The following is a 22,378-nucleotide window of genomic DNA, read 5'->3' as shown; positions in this document are numbered from 1 at the left end:
GTTTCTCCCAAGGTTTTTTTCTCCATTCTGTCACCGATGGAGTTTCGGTTCCTTGCCGCTGTCGCCTCTGTCTTGCTTAGTTGGGGTCACTTCATCTACAGCGATATCATTGACTTGATTGCAAATAAAAACAGACACTATTTCAACTGAACAGAGATGACATAACTAAATTCAATGATGAACTGCCTTTAACTATCATTTTGCATTATTGAGACACTGTTTTCCAAATGAATGTTGTTCAGTGCTTTGACGCAATGTATTTTGTTTAAAGCACTATATAAATAAAGGTGATTGATTGATTGATTAAACACAGTAGTGCTCTGGTGTTACTTATAACACCTGTTTCACACATACTCTGTCTGCAGTGCGTATTTATTTAAGCACCCATGTTTAATGGATTACAGCGTTCATACTGCACGAGGTTGCGGTCCATCAGTGCGTTCAAGGAGCGGTGCGTCTGCAGCAGTGCAGCGACCATTTACTGAGTCTATTTTTGCTGTACTGCAGGCGCTGAATTAAAGTGAAAGTGCATTGTTCACGGGAAAAATTTACATGGATTGACACGGAAATGCAGTCATTTCACAATAAATGTATACTAATTAAAGCTGTTTCACACGCTACACATGGGTTTTTACCTAGGTTTAAAACCAAAACAAGTGCACTTTTAGATAAACAAGGAAAACAATGTATATATATTCACTTTTCTTAAGGCAATAAAACTAACTCCATTAAGACCTGTGGGATTGCTTGTGATAAAGATTTAAATGCAAAAGGCATGAGACTGTTTCTGTCTGTGGTGATTTAATTTTAAATATTTTAACAAGAAAAGTAAGCTAATTATTGTGTTTAAATGTTTTGCTGCTTGCTTGAGCAGCTCATTATGCAAACCTAGAAGTAAGTATATAACAAATGCATGAATAATGTGTTGTTCATATTTATTGAGTTTAAACTAATGTCTAACTAACTGTGCTGTGGACTGCATATGCACTGCAGGCGGAGTATGTGTGAAACATGCGTTACAGGAAAGATGGATGCTGCAGAACTAGTAACACATGACACAGAAGAAAAAAAAGAGGAGCCTGGTCTGTTGTTTGGAGGGTTTTTGGTTTCCAAAAATCTGACGTCGACCAAACAACCATTTTATGCAAGTGCTGTCAGGCTAAAAGCACATCTTGGGATATCAACCAGCAGAAATTGCATTGTACACCTGATTATGCATGAAAAAAAACCCAAAAAAAAACATCATAAACCGTGAAACATAATTTAGAAAAAAAAACATGATATACATTTTTGTTCAAACCGCCCAGCACTAGTTTTGATGCTCTTTCATGTCAGATGATCGTGTTACATGTGTTAGTATATCTGTTGTTTCTTTCTTCTTCACTTGTGTTTTTTTGGGAATTCTCTACAGAAGATATGTACTAATAGCACCCTCTACCGTATAGCAATGAAAACACGAATTCTAGGAGTATAGCTCAAATATATTTAGACTAAAAAAGTCATTTTAAGTATATTTCTGAGGAGTACATAAAAAGTAAACTAAAAGCATACTTACTATTTTTTAGTTTAAAAGAAGTATACTAATAACACACTTGAATAAACGTATTTTTCGTAAGGGGTGACAGTGGAAATGCAACTAGCCCTGGCATACAGAAGCACGCCCGCTTTTGGCCTGGCAGCAGGAACATGGCTATTGAGGGCCTAAAACAGGGGTCTCTAAACTTAGTCCTGGAGTCCCGGTGTCCTGCAGAGTTTAGCTCCAACTCTAATTAAACACACCTGAACAAGCTAATTAAGATTAAGTTCTACTAGTAGTGGTGGAAATTATGATTCTTTCAAGAGATTCGTTCATCTTCAGTTCTGTAGCAAAGATGACTCGAACCAGACAAATTAAACAGTTGATCAGGGCTGTGGCTGAAACACGAGCTGAATTCCTCAGTAAGGCAACAGGAAGTCATAAAACATTCTGTGCCACAAGTCCCAAGCAAGATAACCAACCAACCAACGCTTTCACAGAACAGCTTTCAACATTAACACCACTAGAACAATTATTGACAATTTCAATTCGGAGAAGAGATGTCAAATTTGTTGTTCGTAATTGATAAGCAACGCCGGACATCATGTGTAAACCCATGAGAGTACTACACAAGATCTTTTGACTTCCCCAACCCAGCAGAACCAGACTGAAATTCCTTAGGGGGAGGAGCCTTTGAACCTCTGGTCTCCACAGAAATCTTTGTCAAGAGAATGGCAAAGAAACTGTCTTTTCTTACATATATATGGACCAAAATGAACTCCAAAATGACTTCTAAATGAATATCAGTCCATCGCTTAAATCCATATTGATTTATATGTAACCCACACATTTGACTATCATGTTATAATTTCTTATTGTGTATGTCTTTTGATAACTATGTGATAGCTTAAGGATACATGTCTAGTATCGATGTAATCAAATCTGCTTGCTTGAAATAGTCCTGACAATCAGTTATTTGTCAAACGTATCATATTCTTGTTATAGGAATCATGTCCAAAATTAGACCCTGCAAGAGTGGAAAAATTCGGACCACATGCTTGATAAGATAAGATTTATTTATATGATTTATGATACCCCCGAGACAAGACAATATCTGATTGGTCAAGAAAACATTTGAGGTGTGGCCAACAGGCCAGTTTAAATACTTAGGACACCATAAAATCTGGCTTTTAGTCTCTAGCTATGCTTCTGCTATTAGTCATGTCTGCTTTTAGTTGTCAGCTTTGCTTCTGCTATTAGTCATGCCTGCTTTAGTATGCTTTTAGCTTTTAGCTTTGCTTCTTAGCTTTAGCTTTTAGCCATGCTGTTTGTCATCACTGTTCTTTGCGTGGTTCCAGCGTGCTTCAGCCTGCACGCCTGCTGCTATTTAGCCACTATGAGAAGAAACACAACCTAGTCTCGTCAAACTTTACTTCTTTTTCTTTTCCGTTTGAGAGTTTCGTGTTCTGATTTAAGTTTTGTAAACGACTGCCCGTTCAACTTCAACCAGCCACACAACTCTGCACCTTCAGCCAACGCCCCACCACGGGCTTCCCAAGACGTCACTTCAATGACTACTGAACTTCCAGCCAATCAGCGACAATTTTACACAGGCAATGTACCTTCAGACATTTGTGCTGGTGTATCTAATATAATTTTAACCTCATTGAGGAACTCAATGCGAGGGTTAATTAAGTGATTGATGCTTGTTCATATGCAATTTCACATATTGCTGTAAACTTGGGATTCCATATTTCAATTCTCTTAAACTCATCTTTCCCTAACTTTTGATCTTCCTGCAACTTGTGTGAATGCGTGCTTTTATGTGTTAGATTAGTTTATATGTCTTAGTTTTATCTAATAAAGCCTTATTCATATTGAAAAGAGAAGTATCTTGTGTTTTTTGTGCTTACAAGTTAATTTCTTAAACTGCCGATCTTGTGACTGTGCTAATTGATAGTGTTTTCACTATACTTTGGATATTAATATCCAGCGCAGATTTGATGTTAAACGGCTCGTTCAGTGAATCGCAGGGTGTCTCAGCGATCAGCCGTGAAACAGTGATTCTGTTCAAATTCCCTTTAAAATCTTAAATGATTCCCTTTGAGCTAAATTGACCTGTTTCCCTTACAGTTCGTTCACCAAAATGATTCATTCAGATTCGTTCACTGATTCATTCAGATTCATTCACTGATTCGTTCAGTGACCATTCCTTCGTATTACACAAAATATGCCAGCCGGTGGTGAAAAATAGTGTCTTATGTCTTAAGTCAACGAACGTATTCACTTGTTGTTTATTAAAATGTGTGCATAATCGCATTCAATATATAAAGTCTAATTAAGTTGTTCATATGAACAAAGCACAAGGTTTTCTTGCATAATTACCATTTTAATTGTTTTGTCAGACAGTTCGTATATTATTCACATTCATAAATCGGGGATTAAACGTGGAGTTATGTTTTGGATGCTAAATATGAAAACAAACATATGTGCACAGTACCTATACAGGGTGTCCGCGGGGTTTTAAAAAGTATTAAAAAGTGATAAATCAAAATGGTCAAATTTAAGGCCATTAAAAGTGTTAAATGTGGTCTCAGAGGTATTATTTTTTTCCAAATTAGGTATTATTTTTTCCAGACTATCAGGTGTCTTATTCTGATTGAAATTCTATCTGCGTTCGTGTTAGTTCGTTTATATGGGCTTTAGCATATCTGGGCACATAATCAAAGATCTTCCGTCTCCGTCTCATGCTGACGTCATATTCAGTGGTCGTTCGGCATCATCTCAGAACACTGCGCGCTCAACAGAAGTGGCTGGCTTACGTTTTATTTTAGACTTGCTTCAAGGCATATCTTCAATGACTGGACAACCATCGTCGTCTTCTTGGACAAATCCAAGTTTTCTAATAGCTGGGTTAACGACCGGTAGTACCGAGGTCCCGTTCAAACCCGGTTCTTGACGCATACAACGCTATGATTTCCGCGAAGCAGAAAACGAGTACGGAATCTCAAAATCCAGTCATGTAAATTAAACTTACATTTTAATATGGACAGTCATGGAATTTGTGAAAGCATAAATTAATCAAATCAAATCTCCATATGGACCAGTATCTGTAGTATTAAGCCGCAAAAGTTGTTTGAAATATGAATCTGTGTTCTGCGCGTCTCTGTGTGAATTAATGAATGACAGAGACGTGCAGGTTTATTTACTACATAGACTGAAGCGCATGACGCTTGCATTAATTTCAGCATCTGTTGTCTTCTCCTGTCAAAATAATCGAGTTAATTTAGAATTATTCATATTCACTTTCGAAAAAGCAGAAGACATACCGGTTTCTCCGGTAGTGGGCGGAGCTAATGGGCAAATAGAAATTTCAAAATGACAAATATGCATTCATTAGGCCTAAAAGAAAATTTTTACATAAGGGCATTGTGTTAGAAATATTACTATTATTTAGTAAAACGTATGTGATACTGCTACCACTGTTGCAAAAAAATAAAAAACTTTATTTAAAAAAAAAATAAATCTCAATATTTCTCCCATGTTTTAATTTTAATAGCAAATCCCCTTTATTTACCAAACATAAAATGTGTTTAAATTTGATAAATTAAAAGACAAATTAAATTTGGGTGAAACTTGTTTACTGTTTTTCATAATTATATAACTTGTAGAAAAACTTTAAACACAATTCTAAATAAGTATAAAGAATGGCATTGGTTTTATTTTTAGTGCTAAAAAGTTATTTTTTTTTTATTACCAAATTTTTGTGTTTTGCTTTGTTACCGAAATTGGTACCGAGAATCGTGGATTTTCACTGGTATCGGTGCCGAATACTGAAATATTGGTACCGTGACAACACTAAAAGGCAGGCTTATTGTTCGGTCTATCCATTTTCTCCATTGCACATTTTATGGTATTTGTTTTATTTTTATTTACTAAGTGAAATAAATGTGCAATATGCTGTCAACATCAGTCTCTAAATCTATTATTTTTTGTATGTTATATATGTCAAAATCTGTGTAAATAATAGAAAGGTCGCTGATTAACACTTGCAATTCAGTGTCGTGATGGTTTTAAAAAATATTCTGAAGGTAGTGAAAAAGGTATTAAAAAGTAGTAAATTTAACTTAAGGATTGCTGTATATACCCTGCTATAACTGAGCTTTGCATTTTATGAGATTGACATGCTAAATGGCCAACTGACCCGGTATACTTTCATTCATTTCACTCATGAACGAGATAAGCTATGCACCAGTTCAGTCATTTCATTCACGAACGATATCTCTAGATCTCGTTCAGACTCATATGAAACTCGTTCAGTGAAGGGTGTATTCGTTCACTACATTCAACAAATCACATGCTCCGTCACATGTCATACTCGAAGGCTAATGGCTCTTGTTTGAGTAACTCTTTGACAGGATGAAACAGTTCACAGAGCTACCCGGTTCACCGAGCTGCACATGCGCTGCTAATAGTGCCATGCTACGATGGAGAAAGAACTTCAGTGAACGAGAAATATGAGTCAGTGGCTTACGTGAATGAAAACGATTCGTTCACCTAAAAGATTCGTTCAAAAAATACTATTCGTTCAAAAAAAACTATTTATTCACGAACGACACATCACTAGTGTGTTAAGGCAAGCTGGAGCTAAACTCTGCAGAACACCAACTCTCCAAGACTGAGTTTGGAGAACCCTGGCCTAAAATAAGACTCCCAGTCCAAGTCAACATTATCTTAGAAGGCAGCATAATGTTGTATTGTTGAACACAAACCTATGATATCTGTTATCTATGTAGGCAGCTATCTAGGTTTTGTAAGAAACCTACTTTAAATGGATAGTTCACCCAAAAATTAAAATTTGATGTTTATCTGCGTACCCCCAGGGCATCCAAGATAAGGTTAGGTAACCATGTTTCTTTAGTAGAGTACAAATCAAGATTTTTAACTCAAACCATTGGAATCAATCCGTCTAATAAATGTAAGTGGATAAGAATCACAGCTAAAACACACAATAAAGCTAAAAATAAAATACAAAAATACAGGAAAAAAGGCAAATTAAACCTTCTAAATAAGAGTGTCAATGGTCCACTTGAGAGATAGGTGGTGGTAATGGACTTATAAATCTGTGATTGTCCATAAAGCAAGAAGAAGAAGATGCCTCATGCCCTGCTGCTGAGAACGCGTTCAGTTTGGACATTGCATGAATCAAAGGTGAAAAATTATATAAATACTGTTCAGAGTCTTGCACAGACTGATCATTTTGTGTCACATCAATGTATCATCAGGAGCCACAGGGTTTAATGTAGTTTTGTTTGTGTATATTTTTTTATATTATTTTATTGAATGTTTTAGCCATAATTCCAATCCACTTACATTATAAGACTGATAGACTGCAACTGCCTGAGTAAAAAAATGTGGTTTCTGTTCTACTGAAGAAACAAAGTTACCTATATCTTGGATGCCCTGGGGGTAAGCAGAAAAACATAAAACTTTCATTTTTGGGTGAACTATCCCTTTGACACATGTATTAAAAAAATAAAAGCTCTTAAATGAGTCCTTTGTACTAACTGTATTCAACAGAAACAAACATAGTTGTCAAATGACAAGAGAGTGTTTGCATTTACTTACAGGGTCTCTCTGCTCGTCATTGTCTCGTATTGAAGGTTGAGGTCTCAGCAGCATGTCATCACTACATTCAGTGTCTGATCCTGTGGGTGACTCGGGTAGATCCAGGAAGTCATCTCGCTTTGGACCACGGAATCTTATTTTGTCCAGCCGCTTTAGCATGTTCAACACAGCTGCTTTAGGCTTTACCTTAACATTACGTATGGCAGCTCTGCAGTGTCAATAGAGTAAAAAATAAAATAAAAAATTAAGTACAATCAAAAAGTAAACATTTTACAGAAAACCTTAACAAATAGTTAAAGAGGACACAGGTGTTGCACTGCAAACCTGCTGGAGCAATCTCACTAACAAATAATGAAGATGTAAAGTCACTTTTTTACAGTGAGCCAATAATACTGACAGTCTGATACAGTACTGTATATCATCCTGTCAATTTAATTAGTCAATTTTTGGCTCATTTGAGATTACTGGAATTGGCTAATGCTCATGTCGACTACGTTGAAAATATAAGAAAATACTTAAGAAAATATAATGGTGTAAGCGCAGTGGGTAAGACACACACCTTTGGTGTGAGAGATCCGGGTTTGAATCCACTGTGGGACACCAATGTGTCACTGAGCAAGACACTTAACCCCCTAGTTGCTCCAGAGGCATGCGACCTCTGACATATATAGCAATTGTAAGTTGCCTTGGATAAAAACGTCAGCTAAATGTAAATGGAAGATTTTGACTATAATTTTAATAAATTAATACAATTAAATTTATATAAAATATTTTTTTTAACTCCAATGAATGATTTTTTGTAAAAAGTAAACATGTCGTTAAAACATTTACAGATGCCAACTAAAAGCCTATGGAAATATATAAATAAATATGTTATTTAATCAATGTTTACCCAGAAGTCACCTAACTGACACACACTCATATTCTCATGATTTTCACAAAACCATGTGAATGAATATTCTCAGTAGTCTCTTAAAAGGGCTGACCTTTTAAAGCAGAAAATGCTTCTGTTCTGAAGACCAAAGCCAAAAGAACATCTGGTAACACTTTATTTGAAGGGGGGTGCTTAAGACTGACATGACACCTTCATAATCATGACATGACATGTCATAAATATGAAGGAAGTTTTATGCATGTTTATAACAACTGTCGTTAAGTGTCATTCGATCAATTATGTCATTTTTAATGCAAAGATTACATTGTTTGTGATATGAGTCATTGTTATAGGTTAGGTTTACGGCTAGGATTAGGACTATGGAGCTAAAATATGGCGTGCGGACCGGTCCAAAAATAAGGGCCGTTACATAGTCAACGGGAGAAACGCAAGCAAGCAACGCGAGCGACGCGCTCCCTTTCATAGTCTAAACAGTGGACGCAAACGTCATGGGCGATGAGTGTATGCAATACACCGCTCATGCAACAGGGGGGTAGTAGAGTCGGGTGATATTAGTAGAGTCGGGTCGTGTGACATTCAGATCACAATGGCAACTGAAGAGGAGTGTATTCTGTTGCTGATGAACTATCGTATAAATGTGGATGAATACGTATAAGTTCGCATAATTTTTCCTCTTCGCCCGCCATTGTATTCAAACCTTCTTCTTCTGTAAACACAATATACTTGAATTAATGTACAATACTTGCAATGTCGCCCCCACCGACAACGCATAGTATTACGTGCATCGGCGCATCGAGTATCAAAAACTAGGACGACACATTTGGCTACGCACCGACGCATAATGGCGGCCGAAGCGTAACGATGCGTAGCCTCGGGGACACGTATGCGTACAGATGCGTTGACTATGAAACGGCCTTAAGGCTACTGACTTGTCGCGGGAATTCACCGTACAGTTTCCAGTAGCCACTGAGTTTACCACTGACAGGCCGTGGGGGCATCAGTATACACACTCACCTCACTCAGCGAACGACTCACTTTCCTCAGCGAACGAATCGCTTTCCTCACGCAGCGAACGACTCACTTTCCTCAGTGACTGACTCACGCAGCAAACGACTCAATTTACTCATGCAGCTTGCGACTCACGTTGCGTAGCCGGAGACTCACTCTCCGCAGCCGGCGACCCACTTTCCGCAGCCGGAGACTCACTTTCCTCACGCAGCAGACCACTGACTCTCTCTTCATGTAGGGACCGAATATTGTAATTAAAGTGACTTCTATATTACATCCAAAAGAATATTTAGATATAATATTTAAATATTCAAAAATCTGTTATTTCAATAAAATGAAATAATTGTCGATTGCAAATTTGTGAATGCATGGTTAACTTTTTTTTCTGCAGTCACTAGGCTATACAGAGATGTTTTAAAAAAATCTATATTTTGTAAAATATAATAAAAAATAAACTTGATAAAAAATAAACCTGAACTATAATCTAAACGTGTATTTTCATACAATTTCATAAATAAGTAGGCTAATAAATAATAATAAATAATAATAATAATAATAAATAATATATAGTGAGAGCGCTAAGCAATAAAAAAATAAAATAAATTATATTCATACATATATTAATATTATATATTTAAATTTATTTATACAGTGGTCTAATTTTAAAATTGTTTTAGGGGGGATAGAGTCTTTTTCTTGGTCCTGTAGCTTAATTTTACATAATGATTACAAATTACAAAATCATAATTTTTAAAAACGTTTTATTGAAAATTTTGCCTTATTTTTTATTCTGATCAATTTTTGGTAAATATTTTGCTAAAAGTGATTTTGTGCTGGTAGTAGACTAGTGCTGGCACCTTGATAAATAATGATGACAATAAAACTGGCAGTAGGTGACAGCAAATTCATGGTTTAAGTATTTATTGAATCATTCAAATCTAATTTTTCGTTCAAAACGGCTGATTCCATTCACCCCCGCCCCCCGAAAAAGAAAAAGACTCTATCCCCCTAAAACAATTTTACAATTTTGATAAATGTATAAATAAATTAGAATATATAATATTAATATACATATGGATATAAATTAAATTACAGTAAAGGTTAAAAGCTTAATAATTTATTTTTTAAGTAACGTTTCCTGGGGTCCACAGTTTATAAAAACGTAGTACTGGGGTTTTAGCTGTTTGCTCTGGGGTTTTAGCTGTTTTTCTAACCTGTGCCTTTTTATTTTTTTTATTGTTTAGCTTAGCTCTCACTATATATTATAATAGTTTATATCATATTTTTTTAAACATAATTTATTTATTAGCCTAATGAAATTGTATGAAAATACAGATGTTTAGATTATAGTTCAGGTTTATTTTTCATTATGTTTTATAAAATATTGATTTTTTTTTAATATCTCAGTATAGCCTTGTGACTGCAGAAAAAAAGGTAACCATGCATTCACAAATTTGCAATAGACAATTATTTCATTTTATTGAAATGTACACATTTTCGAATATTTAAATATTATATCTAAATATTCTTTTGGATGTAATATAGAAGTCACTTTAATTATAATATCCGGTCCCTACATGAAGAGAGAGTCAGTGGTCTGCTGCGTGAGGAAAGTGAGTCTCCGGCTACGGAAAGTGGGTCGCCAGCTGCGGAGAGTGTGTCTCCGGATGCACAAATTTAAGTGAGTCGCCGGCTGCGTGAGGAAAGTGAGTCGTTCGCTGCGTGAGTCATTCGCTTAGGAAAGTGAGTCGTTAGCTGCGTGAGTCGTTCGCTGCGTGAGGAAAGTGATTCGTTCGCTGAGGAAAGTGAGTCGTTCGCTGCGTGAGGAAAGTGATTCGTTCGCTGAGGAAAGTGAGTCGTTCGCTGCGTGAGGAAAGTGATTCGTTCGCTGAGGAAAGTGAGTCGTTCGCTGAGGAAAGGGAGTCGTTTGCTGCATGAGGAAAGTGATTCGTTCGATGAGGAAAGTGATTCATTTGCTGAGGAAAGTGATGCTGAGTCCCAATTCGCATACTATCCGTCCTAAATAGTATGCGAAACTAGAATTAGTACGTCCCAAATCGTAGTATGTTGAAAAGAGTATTCCAAAGATACCCGGATGGTCTACTATTTCCGGTTTGAATTCGAAGTGCAGATCAATGCACACTCAAAGTGCTAATATTGCCCACAACACATTGCGTACGGGAGGGAGGAGCTTTGCGATGGCTTTGCAGTGATGTAAACATGGCAGCCGGGTGCAGCAGCTGAGATGCTTTTGAAGTGTAAGAAGTGTAAGAATTCAAATGTTTAACCCTAATTAAAGTTATATTTTATTTCGTTACACACATTGCACATGAACGTCAGAACCAGCCGCCTCGCAAACGACCTGCGTTTGGTTCTACGACGACGCAGCCCTGCTTCTTCACTCTTCAACTTGGTAGAAGAACACATTGTAAAATGTATTGTGAAAAAAAAACGATGAGAAAAAAGATGGGAATAGTAAATAACATTTTATTGGACATAAAGAATGAATGAAACGTTAACAGTTGTGGTCTGTGTAACTAGGCAACCACGTTGTCGTTCACGTTGCATGACGTCATCGAAGTATGTTCCAGAACATGCATACTCTTTTGCTACACACACAAAAGTATGTACTTTTTCCTCACAAAAAAAGTACATACTTTTAGGTCGTAGCATAAGTAGGCAAATTGGGATTCAGCACATGTCGTTCGCTGCATGAGGAAAGTGAGTCGTTCGCTGAGGAAAGTGAGTCGTTAGCTGAGTGAGGTGAGTGTGTATACTGATGTCTCGCCGGCCTGTCAGTGGTAAACTCAGTGGCTACTGGCAACTGTATGGTGAATTCCCGCGTCATGCACACACTACATTCACATATGCACACATAGGATTCATACATGCACACACATAATTCATAAATACACACACAGGATACACAAATGTGCACAAAATTCACAAATGCACACACAAAATTTAAAAAGCACAGAACAGGGTATATACAGCAATCCTTAAGTTAAATTTACTACTTTTTAATACCTTTTTCACTACCTTCAGAATATTTTTTAAAACCATCACGACACTGAATTGCAAGTGTTAATCAGCGACCTTTCTATTATTTACACAGATTTTGACATATATAACATACAAAAAATAATAGATTTAGAGACTGATGTTGACAGCATATTGCACATTTATTTCACTTAGTAAATAAAAATAAAACAAATACCATAAAATGTGCAATGGAGAAAATGGATAGACCGAACAATAAGCCTGCCTGTTAGTGTTGTCACGGTACCAATATTTCAGTATTCGGCACCGATACCAGTGAAAATCCACGATTCTCGGTACCAATTTCGGTAACAAAGCAAAACACAAAAATTTGGTAATAAAAAAAAAATAACTTTTTAGCACTAAAAATAAAACCAATGCCATTCTTTATACTTATTTAGAATTGTGTTTAAAGTTTTTCTACAAGTTATATAATTATGAAAAACTGTAAACAAGTTTCACCCAAATTTAATTTGTCTTTTAATTTATCAAATTTAAACACATTTTATGTTTGGTAAATAAAGGGGATTTGCTATTAAAATTAAAACATGGGAGAAATATTGAGATTTATTTTTTTTTTTAAATAAAGTTTTTTATTTTTTTGCAACAGTGGTAGCAGTATCACATACGTTTTACTAAATAATAGTAATATTTCTAACACAATGCCCTTATGTAAAAATTTTCTTTTAGGCCTAATGAATGCATATTTGTCATTTTGAAATTTCTATTTGCCCATTAGCTCCGCCCACTACCGGAGAAACCGGTATTTTTTTTTTTTTTTTTTTTTTTTTTTTTTTTTTTTTTATTGCAGTTTTAGAACAAGAACATACAAGGGCAATAACGTATCAATTACATCAAAATATAAACAATAATAAATGAAACAATAAAATACATAAATAAATACAAATTATTCAAAAACAAGATTTAGGGCTTTAAAATAATTTACAGTTATTTTTGCTTTGTTATTTCTTGTTTCTTTTAATGTATACAGATAGTGACCTATTTCTATTTTAAAGTGAGTAAAATTAGGTTTTTTCCCCGCCCATTTACATTTGTGAATAAAGAATTTTCCATATATAATGAGCAAATTTACAATATACCAAATTTTGAAATCAACAGCATACTCATAAAAAAATAAAACATCCTTTTGTTTGAGTTCTAATTCTATGTTCGTGCTTTGCTTAACAAAAAAAACCAGATCACACCAAAATAATTTTGTATAGATACAATCATAAAATAAATGTTCAATACTCTCATTTTTCTCATCACAGAAAGCACATTTCAAGTCAATGTCTTTACAAAATTTAGCAATTACCTCTTTTACAGGATAAATACGATGAACAATTTTAAATGATACCTCTCTAACTTTATTTGTTATACAAAACCGTCTTGAGATCTTAAAAGTCTCGTTCCAATTAATATCTTGAAATTGTGATCTCCAAAAACCAATGGCTAAAGGGACACAGGAAATTCGACAGATCATTCTAAGAAAATTATTATTACATTTTTTTTCTTTTATATTTATACCTTCCAATTTAAGACTAAAATCTAAATTTGGTTTGTGATCTACATCATTTTCTAATAATTTCCTAAGCTCTGAGGAAATAGAATTTATTACCATCTTGTACTCTTTGATAGGTATATAGAAGCAAAATTTTTCTAGAAATTCTAAATAGGTAAGAACCTGACCATTACTATTTAAAAGTTGTGAAACCAACAAAATATCGTTTCTAAACCAATTAACTAAAAAGAGAGATTTATTTTGGTGTGTAATATATTTATTGTTCCAAATTAAGCATTTGTGAGGGGAAAAATTGTGTTTGTATATAATCATCCATGACAACAATGCCTGCTTGTGAAAATTGGAAAGTTTTATGGGGAGCTTACTAATATTAAAATTACAATTAAGAAGAAATTCAATGCCACCTACATTTTTAAAAATAATATTAGGGATGTAATACCATAGTTTATTTTTTGAACGAATATAATTTTGTATCCACTTGATTTTAAAAATAGTGTTAGACAATTCAAAATCAAGTACATTTAGCCCACCTTGGTTAATTGGATTACAAAGTGTTTTTTTATTCAAATAATGAAGTTTATTTTTCCAAATAAAATTATATATAGATTTATTTATTGCATTAATAATACGTTTTGGAATGTCTATAGCCATTGCAATGTATACTAGTCTAGATAAACCTTCAGATTTGGATAATAAAACTCTTCCATTTAGAGATAGGTCTCTCATTAGCCAAATGTTGAATTTCTTTTGAACTTTATTAATTAATGGAATGTAATTAAGATTTATTCTTTCTTTTTGGTCTTTGCATATCTTAATTCCTAAATAAGTAATATGGTCTTTTATTGGAATCCCACAACATTCAGTTAAGTTACTGGGTCTTTCTTTTAAAGCAAATAATTCACACTTTTTAAGATTTATAGCTAACCCTGATACTAAATAGAATTCATTAAGACACCCAAGAGCTATTTTTAATTCTTTTATGTCTTTTAGAAAAATTGCTGTATCATCTGCTAACTGGGAACATTTAATCACATTACTGTCCAACTGGATACCTTGAAATGGATTGATTTTAATATGAAGATACAATACTTGCATTATCAATAAAAATAACAGAGGAGATAATGGATCTCCTTGTTTAACACCTCTAGCTATATTAAATCTAGGAGTGGTTCCGAAGGGCAGTTTAACAGAACTATTGCAATTATTATATAATGTTCGAATTGCACGGATAAAGTTTTTGCCAAAATTATAGAAATCAAGAACTTTAAATAAAAAATTGTGGTTTACAGTATCAAATGCTTTATAATAATCTATAAAGAAAATATAACTATCATCATTTAAAAGAAAATTATAGTCAATTAAATCTAATATTAATCTAATGTTATTACCAATATATCTACCACTTAAGAAGCCAGACTGACAATCGTCTATAATTTCATTTAAAACTAACTTTAGACGACTAGCAAATATGTGTGAAAGTAATTTACTATCATTATTGATAAGAGTTATAGGTCTCCAATTTTCTATATTTAATAGGTCTTTACCTGGCTTAGGAATCAGTGTAATCAATCCCTGTAACATAGTTGGCAACATTACTTCATTTTGCAATATTTCCTTAAAGACACATAAAAGAAACTCTGAAATATCTTCTTTGAATTCTTTGTAAAATTCACAGGTCAGCCCATCGTTCCCTGGTGCTTTATTATTTTTAAGCTTTTCAATACCTTTATGAATTTCTTCTAGAGTTATGTCTTGATCACATATGCATTTAGAATGCTCATCTATAACTTTCACATTATTTTTAAGGGAGTCCAGAAAAAGAGCACTGTTACTTATATTATTAGTTTGAGAGTATAATTTTTCATAAAACTTCGCAACAAAATTAGATATTACTTTTGGGTCCACTGTAAGAGAATCATTAATTCGAAGTTTCTTTAAAGAGGAAAAATCACCATTTTGCCTTTCAAGATTGAAAAAATACTTAGAATTCGATTCACCTTTTTCTAACCATATTCTCCTTGACCTTATAAAAGCACCCTTAGCTTTGTGTTCATAAATTTGTTCTAATTCCATTTGTAATTTTATTAAAATACTTTTATCTTGTTCATTTTCCACTTGTTTGTCATATATATCCATTATGTTTTGAATTAAAACATTTTCTCTATTTTTTTTTGCATTGGCTATTTCCTTACTTCTCGAGACAGCAAATTTTCTAATTTCATATTTCATAATTTCCCAATTTGTTCCATATAAACCTGAAATTCTAGCATTATTATAACATCTCTTTATTACAATTTTAACCTTATCCTTAAACTGAATATCTTCAATAAGTGAATTGTTTAATTTCCAATAGTTAAATTTGGATCCTCGAGTTCTTGTATCACCAAGGCAAATAACTATATGGATCATTTTATGATCGCTGAAAACTGAAGGCACAATGTCAGTCTCCTGAACTTGATTTCCAAGTTCCTCAGATGTTAACCAAAAGTCAATTCTAGATTGTAGAGAACTATCCCTATTACTCCATGTAAAGTCCATCTTATCAATATTCCTATGCCTCCATTCATCTCGACAATTTAATTGGGAACATAAATTAAATATATCAGTATATTGGGACTGTCTATTAACACGGGGAGGAAAGCAATCCACATAAGGATCATTAATAGTATTCCAATCACCACCTATAATCAACTTGGCATTTGGGTATATTCTAAAGAAATCCAGAATTTCTTCTCTAAAATTTTGTAATAACACCCTGTTTTTTAGAATATAATTATCACCATAAATATTCCCCAAAATTAAAATATTATTTTCTTCTTCCACAACCAAAATTAACCATCTTCCGCAAGAATGAGCTTTACTTTTGAGAATTTTTCCTTTATAATTTCCTTTCAAGACTGCGACCCCTGCTGACTTATTACTCCCATAAGCCAACCAGATATCACTACCCCATTGATTTTTCCAAAAAACTAAATCAGAAGTTACTGCATGAGTTTCCTGCAAAAAATAAAAGTCCGCCTTAAATCTTTTAAGAAATAAAAAGATAGCTTTTCTCTTTAACAAATCACGAATGCCCTTAACATTGAACGAATATAAACATAAAGACATAGTGTAAAAAAAACAAGTCAAGTGTTTTCCAATCACCCAAGAACAGTTGTGTAAATCACCTTATTATGTGACATAAATAATGCCAAGTCTACCTATCTTTTTCAATTGAAAATAATAATAATAATAATAATAATAATAATAATAATATAAATAAATAATAATAATAAAATAGTAATTTGATAATTAGCTTAGTCCTAATATACAAACCAAAATAAAGATAGGTTACTCAAAGCAACATAAGGCTTAAGTTATATTATAACTCGTATAACTCGTAGACAAATGTATAATGTTACATTTTACTTTCAAGTCTCTTAGAAAGGATAACCTTTGCCCTTAACCTCAAAAAACTGAAATATCAGCTTACATAAGACATAATCTATCCACGGATTTCTTTGCCATCGATTATAGCTTTGGCACCGACAAAAAAAGCCTTCTTCCCTTGTTTGCGTGCAGCTTCAATTTGAGGCCAAAGTCTGTTGCGTGTGTCTTTGTCTTTCGTTGTTAGGTCTTCTCCGAATCTTAACTTTCTGGACTGGAGATATTCTGATCCCTTCGAGCTCTTCCACAGTAGCTCCTTGGCTGATCTCGCTGTAAACCTCAAGATGATCGGTCGAACTTTCTCTGCGCTTTTCCTTCCGACGCGATGAACAACATCAATGTGATGAGCAAAGTTATCTCCAGACTCCGGGACCACGGCGCGGCATATGTCGATCACCCGTTGCTTGACATTCTCTCCTTCCTGCTCTATTAAACCGTACAGCCTTAAATTCCACCTTCTTTGGTACCTCTCAGCTTCATTAACTCTTTCTTCCAATTCTGATATTCTCTTCTGGTGTTCTTCGTTCGACTCCTTAAGCGTCACAATGTCTTTCTTAACATCATGCATCTCTTTGAAGAGATATTCAGTGGCTTCTTTTAAAGAGTTTATGCATTCTCGGTTTTGTTTGATCTCTTGATGTAGGGTTTCAGTATTTTGATTCATTTTCTCTGCCAATATTTGCACAATGTTATTTTGTACCTCAGAAAGCGTTGGCTCCGGTTTACTTTTCTTGGGATCTGGCGTGCATGGCTCCGAATCCGGGACTGGAGTTAGCTCTGGACTACTGCAGCGAGCATATGAATGCACCTCCATAACTTCCATTTTTTGATTATCAGTGCGGTCAGTAGAACGATCTTTTCCAGAAACAGATTTTCCTTTGTCCGTATTTCTCCCTCGTCTCCTTTCCGCCATTAAATCAAACAACTGAGGGAAAAGTTTCCACCTGTATGTAGCTTTCGGCCGTCACTTTGTAGATTATTATAAAGGCTAAAGGTTACCGATTACACATTTGTTACACTGTTGTTCAATGCCTCACTCAATACATCAAATCAATATTTATAACGTCGTTCAGTGGGTGTGAAAAACGAATATAAACTCTAACAGCAAAATACTCCGTCTGCCTCGGACGCCATCTTGGCTCCCCCCGGAGAAACCGGTATGTCTTCTGCTTTTTCGAAAGTGAATATGAATAATTCTAAATTAACTCGATTATTTTGACAGGAGAAGACAACAGATGCTGAAATTAATGCAAGCGTCATGCGCTTCAGTCTATGTAGTAAATAAACCTGCACGTCTCTGTCATTCATTAATTCACACAGAGACGCGCAGAACACAGATTCATATTTCAAACAACTTTTGCGGCTTAATACTACAGATACTGGTCCATATGGAGATTTGATTTGATTAATTTATGCTTTCACAAATTCCATGACTGTCCATATTAAAATGTAAGTTTAATTTACATGACTGGATTTTGAGATTCCGTACTCGTTTTCTGCTTCGCGGAAATCATAGCGTTGTATGCGTCAAGAACCGGGTTTGAACGGGACCTCGGTACTACCGGTCGTTAACCCAGCTATTAGAAAACTTGCATTTGTCCAAGAAGACGACGATGGTTGTCCAGTCATTGAAGATATGCCTTGAAGCAAGTCTAAAATAAAACGTAAGCCAGCCACTTCTGTTGAGCGCGCAGTGTTCTGAGATGATGCCGAACGACCACTGAATATGACGTCAGCATGAGACGGAGACGGAAGATCTTTGATTATGTGCCCAGATATGCTAAAGCCCATATAAACGAACTAACACGAACGCAGATAGAATTTCAATCAGAATAAGACACCTGATAGTCTGGAAAAAATAATACCTAATTTGGAAAAAAATAATACCTCTGAGACCACATTTAACACTTTTAATGGCCTTAAATTTGACCATTTTGATTTATCACTTTTTAATACTTTTTAAAACCCCGCGGACACCCTGACAGAAGATTCACAAATACATACAAAATTCAGAAATGCACACAAAATTCAGAAATAAACACACAATTCAGAAATGCAAACAACATTTACAAATACACTCAAGATTCACAAAGGCACAGAGATCCCTGAAGTGCCATTTTTGGATTTCCCAAATGATTTGTGCATGTCACTATTTTAAAAGTGCTTCAATAACTGACACAATGTAACAGTTTCAACTATTGCACAATTTGAAATATAAAATAATTTGTGTCCTGCTTAAGTTTTACAGGCCCAACAATTCCATATGAACCCAGATTAACGTCCCAAGGTTACGAATGTAACCCTAGTTCCTCGAAGGAACGAGATGCTGTGTTGAACGCTTTGGGGCATGCCTTTGGCAAGACAGACTCTGAATATCGTGTGCAAACTGTCCAATGGAAAGGCATGACATCACGGATGTCACAGGTGCTTGAGCTGGATACATACAATTAGCTTCTTCTGGTCGGACTCCCAGATTGGAGGAGGACAGCAAAAGGCCTGCAGTACTATTGATTGTGGTGTGACAGAGGGAACTTTTGTAACATAACCCGCTCGAGTGTACACCAAGTAGACATTCAAAAGGCCCTTTTTAATGTGCATTTGCAGCCTTTGACTGCTGAGTGCCGCTTTAACCACAAGTTATCAAACAAGAGCATCAAAGCACATTTTCGCTAATAGATGTCAATTTGCCTCGCTGATGTGCTGATTTGATGTGATTTGATGGCTTCAGTCAGGGAAAATGAAAGGAAAACACTGTAGTTAAAATATTTAATATCCACAGACGAAAGTTTGGTACTTATGAATTTATGTGCATTTCTTAGAACGAATTCAAGCAGGATAAATGTCAAGCCTGTGCCTGAACCTGTGATTATATTTTCTCTAATCTACATGGTATTAAACCATATTTTAGATTTGACACATTTAAATGGTGTGCAGTATTGTTTATATTATATTAATTATGCGTTATATTATTCAAAAGAAATTGTGGTTTACTTTGCATTGGAGCATTAAATATGGTAGCCTATTTTAGGGGGGTTGGCTACATGGATTAATATGCAAAATGTCAATATTTTCATATATTATGCCTATATTTTAATTTATATTTTCAATACAAATATATTCTTTCCTTTAATAAAACAACATGCATTTTTGTTATTCGTTACCTGTCCTTTAACTTATTGGGGAAAAAACATTTGTCTTTGATTAAGAAATTGTTGCATGTTTAAACATGAAGAACTGTATAATTTCGTCTCATTATTTATTCCTAATTAGCCTAAAACAAGAAACAAATAAAATTAAACCTGCACGATTAAATCTTTGAAATTCTAAAGAATGGACGGATTAATAAAATGTCCTCACGATTAAACTCAAGTTTTCTCATTATAATCAACAAAATACACACGATGTAAAAAAGAGCTTCATTAACTGAAAACATAAGTGATTTTATAGGGAGCCTTCTTTAATTGCTTTTAGTGCTGGGCGATAGCATATGGCCTAAAAAATAATAATAAAATAATCCGATTTATGATTTAAATCAATTTTTAAATCAATATTCAAATGACAAAGACATTTTTCAAAACAAGTTTTAATATAGTTATAAACTTATAACTGAGACAAGATGATAAAAAACTGTTATTACCTTAATGCTGGAAAGACCTTTATTTTATTTTATTATTATTTTTTATTCTATTTTATTTATCATTATTATTTTTTTGTTGTTGTTAATACTAGCCCATCAGCTGTGCAAATTTTGTTTGTGAGGAAAATAACAGTACATTTTTGTCAGTTATTTTATATAAACAGATCGATTCATTTCTTCAAGATTTCAAAATCAAATAGCCTACTGATAATGCTCTGTAAGATTACATTTGTTTGAATGCATTATTACTAAAGCGATTGCGTGTGAATGTGCTTTATCTGTTTAAATCATGCTTTAACCCGAAAATAATCAGTAAAGGAAACAGACAAACTCATATAACCTTTAACATCCCGTTCGACTATTGCAGTCATTATACCCTGATCAAGCCATAGCTAAATATGTTTAACATGAATTCTTGCTGAATATGCAGTTATATTATGGGCTGTTGGCATGAATTGTACTCTGATGGAAGCTCCAGTCAGAATCACACCGCTCAGCTCATCCTTTGCTCAGCGGCGTGTCTCTGTCAGACTCGTGGTGGAGGGTTGAGCCACTCTGAACTACGGGAGAACTGAGTGGTGCGTCGGTGGATGTTAAAAAGAAAACCAATTTTCATTCAAACAAACCGAAGTAAATTACAAATTCGAGTTAATTTATAAAATCGATTTATCACCCAGCCCTACTTGCTTTCATATTATTTAATGAAAAAATGCTATTTAAATGCAGGTGTGTAAAATATGTGCAAGATTTGCACTGCACGTGTGCAGCTTTTATTCTTATTTATTTTATCTTCATTACAAATCTTGTTTGGTTTCATTTTGGATATTTGCATGTAAAAAATAGTTTTCATTGTAATGCAAAATGTGAATTAATATTCATATGCAAGTATTTGTGCAAAAATTATTAATTCGCATTAATGACAGGGTGCATTAATATTCAACATTCAACAATCTGTGAATGTTGCATTTCTCGGTCGGAGAGAGCCAGCACTGTGAATTTCATCTTGCAGCAGACAAGAAAACATTTGTTTATTAATAAATAATTAAAATGTCTCATTTTTCACAATTATTAGGCTACTTCTGCACGTACTTTGTGGCAAACCTAATGCATGTGCTTAAGTGCGGAATATATTAATATTTGATTTTGTAAATGTAATATAAATCTCTGATTAGTTGAATATAACAAATGAACGGCTAGAACTAGAAAAACCTTACGTGGGGACAGCCAATTTTTTTTGTCTATAACCAAAACAACAGTCCTATATAAACCTGTTCAGCAATTTTGAAAGCCTCATAAGACACTGTCCATATGAAAGAGCAATTCACACCTTTATCTCGACCCCCACAAGCCACACATAACTAACCCCAAAAACCCAACCCCCTCCGGCTGAACAGAATTCGGTAATCTTTGTATTCATTATATTCTCGCAGCCCATATTATTATTTTCACAAGACCATAATGATAATAACAAATCATCAATTAATAATTAATAATTAATAATTACTTTACGAAAATCATTGTTATTTTTGATCGTGGATGTTTGCGGAAGGCTTTAAGGCCAAGCGGAATCATCTGTTCCTGCCTCACAGCGCGCGGGACTCACACTCAGTAATGCAGCTTCACTGTCTGCGGTTTGACTTTACTGAATCAGATTGAGGCGAATACAACTTATTGATAATGAGACCAACATTTAGCAAGCAGGAAAAC

General features: G+C 34.5%; 1 protein-coding gene across 1 annotated transcript in view; it reads right to left on the bottom strand.

The window, feature by feature from the left end:
• LOC127971003 (GRAM domain-containing protein 4) overlaps nt 1-22,378 on the bottom strand; it is a 192,411-nt gene that overhangs the window by 153,489 nt on the left and 16,544 nt on the right. Inside the window, exon 2 of the mRNA XM_052573743.1 lies at nt 7,145-7,352. Within this exon, the coding sequence (XP_052429703.1) occupies nt 7,145-7,352 (208 nt within the window). The remainder of the gene's footprint in view (nt 1-7,144; nt 7,353-22,378) is intronic.

The sequence above is a fragment of the Carassius gibelio genome, chromosome A4, assembly GCF_023724105.1.
Source record: "Carassius gibelio isolate Cgi1373 ecotype wild population from Czech Republic chromosome A4, carGib1.2-hapl.c, whole genome shotgun sequence".
Taxonomy (NCBI): Eukaryota; Metazoa; Chordata; class Actinopteri; order Cypriniformes; family Cyprinidae; genus Carassius; species Carassius gibelio.
This window is presented reverse-complemented; position numbering and strand designations above follow the sequence as displayed.